The 530-nt window shown below is 71.3% G+C and overlaps 1 protein-coding gene across 1 annotated transcript in view; it reads right to left on the bottom strand.

Annotated features, from left to right (window-relative positions):
- LOC119314523 (glycine-rich protein 2-like) overlaps positions 1-524 on the bottom strand; it is a 1,313-nt gene extending 789 nt beyond the window's left edge. The window contains exon 1 of the mRNA XM_037589231.1: positions 3-524. Coding sequence (XP_037445128.1) covers positions 3-489 — 487 coding nt within the window. The 5' untranslated portion in view covers positions 490-524. The remainder of the gene's footprint in view (positions 1-2) is intronic.
- Positions 525-530: the final 6 nt, after the last annotated feature.

Raw genomic sequence — 530 nt, 5'->3', positions numbered from 1 at the left:
ACCGGCGGGGCCGTTGACCGAGCAGTCCCTGGCCATGTGGCCAGGCTCCCCGCACTTGAAGCAGGCCCCACCGGCGCCCCCACCGCCGGATCTCCTCTGCCCGCCCCAGCCTCCACCACCACCACCGCCGTACCCACCACCATACCCGCCAGATCCGTCCCCGCCGCGGGCGCCGAAGCCCCCGCCGCCGCGAGATCCGCCGCCGCCGCGGGATCCGAAGCCTCCACCTCCTCCGCCGCCGCCCGCGCCGCCCTGCACGAAGGATCCGTCGGGGCCGGTGACGTCGACGGCCTTGGTGCGGCCGTCGTCGCCCTCCGAGACGGCGAACTCGACCACCTCGCCCTCGGCCAGCGAGCGGAAGCCGTCGGCCTTGATGGAGGACTGGTGCACGAAGAGGTCCTCGCTGCCGTCGGCGGGGGTGATGAAGCCGAACCCCTTGGTGTCGTTGAACCACTTGACCGTCCCCTTCATCCGCGCCTCCATCGCCATCGCAGCCCCCGAAACCCTACCGACGAACTGGTTTTTTTTTT

The sequence above is a fragment of the Triticum dicoccoides genome, chromosome 6A, assembly GCF_002162155.2.
Source record: "Triticum dicoccoides isolate Atlit2015 ecotype Zavitan chromosome 6A, WEW_v2.0, whole genome shotgun sequence".
Lineage (NCBI taxonomy): Eukaryota > Viridiplantae > Streptophyta > Magnoliopsida > Poales > Poaceae > Triticum > Triticum dicoccoides.
Note: the sequence above shows the minus strand (reverse complement) of the source record. Positions and strands in the feature narration are given on the sequence as shown.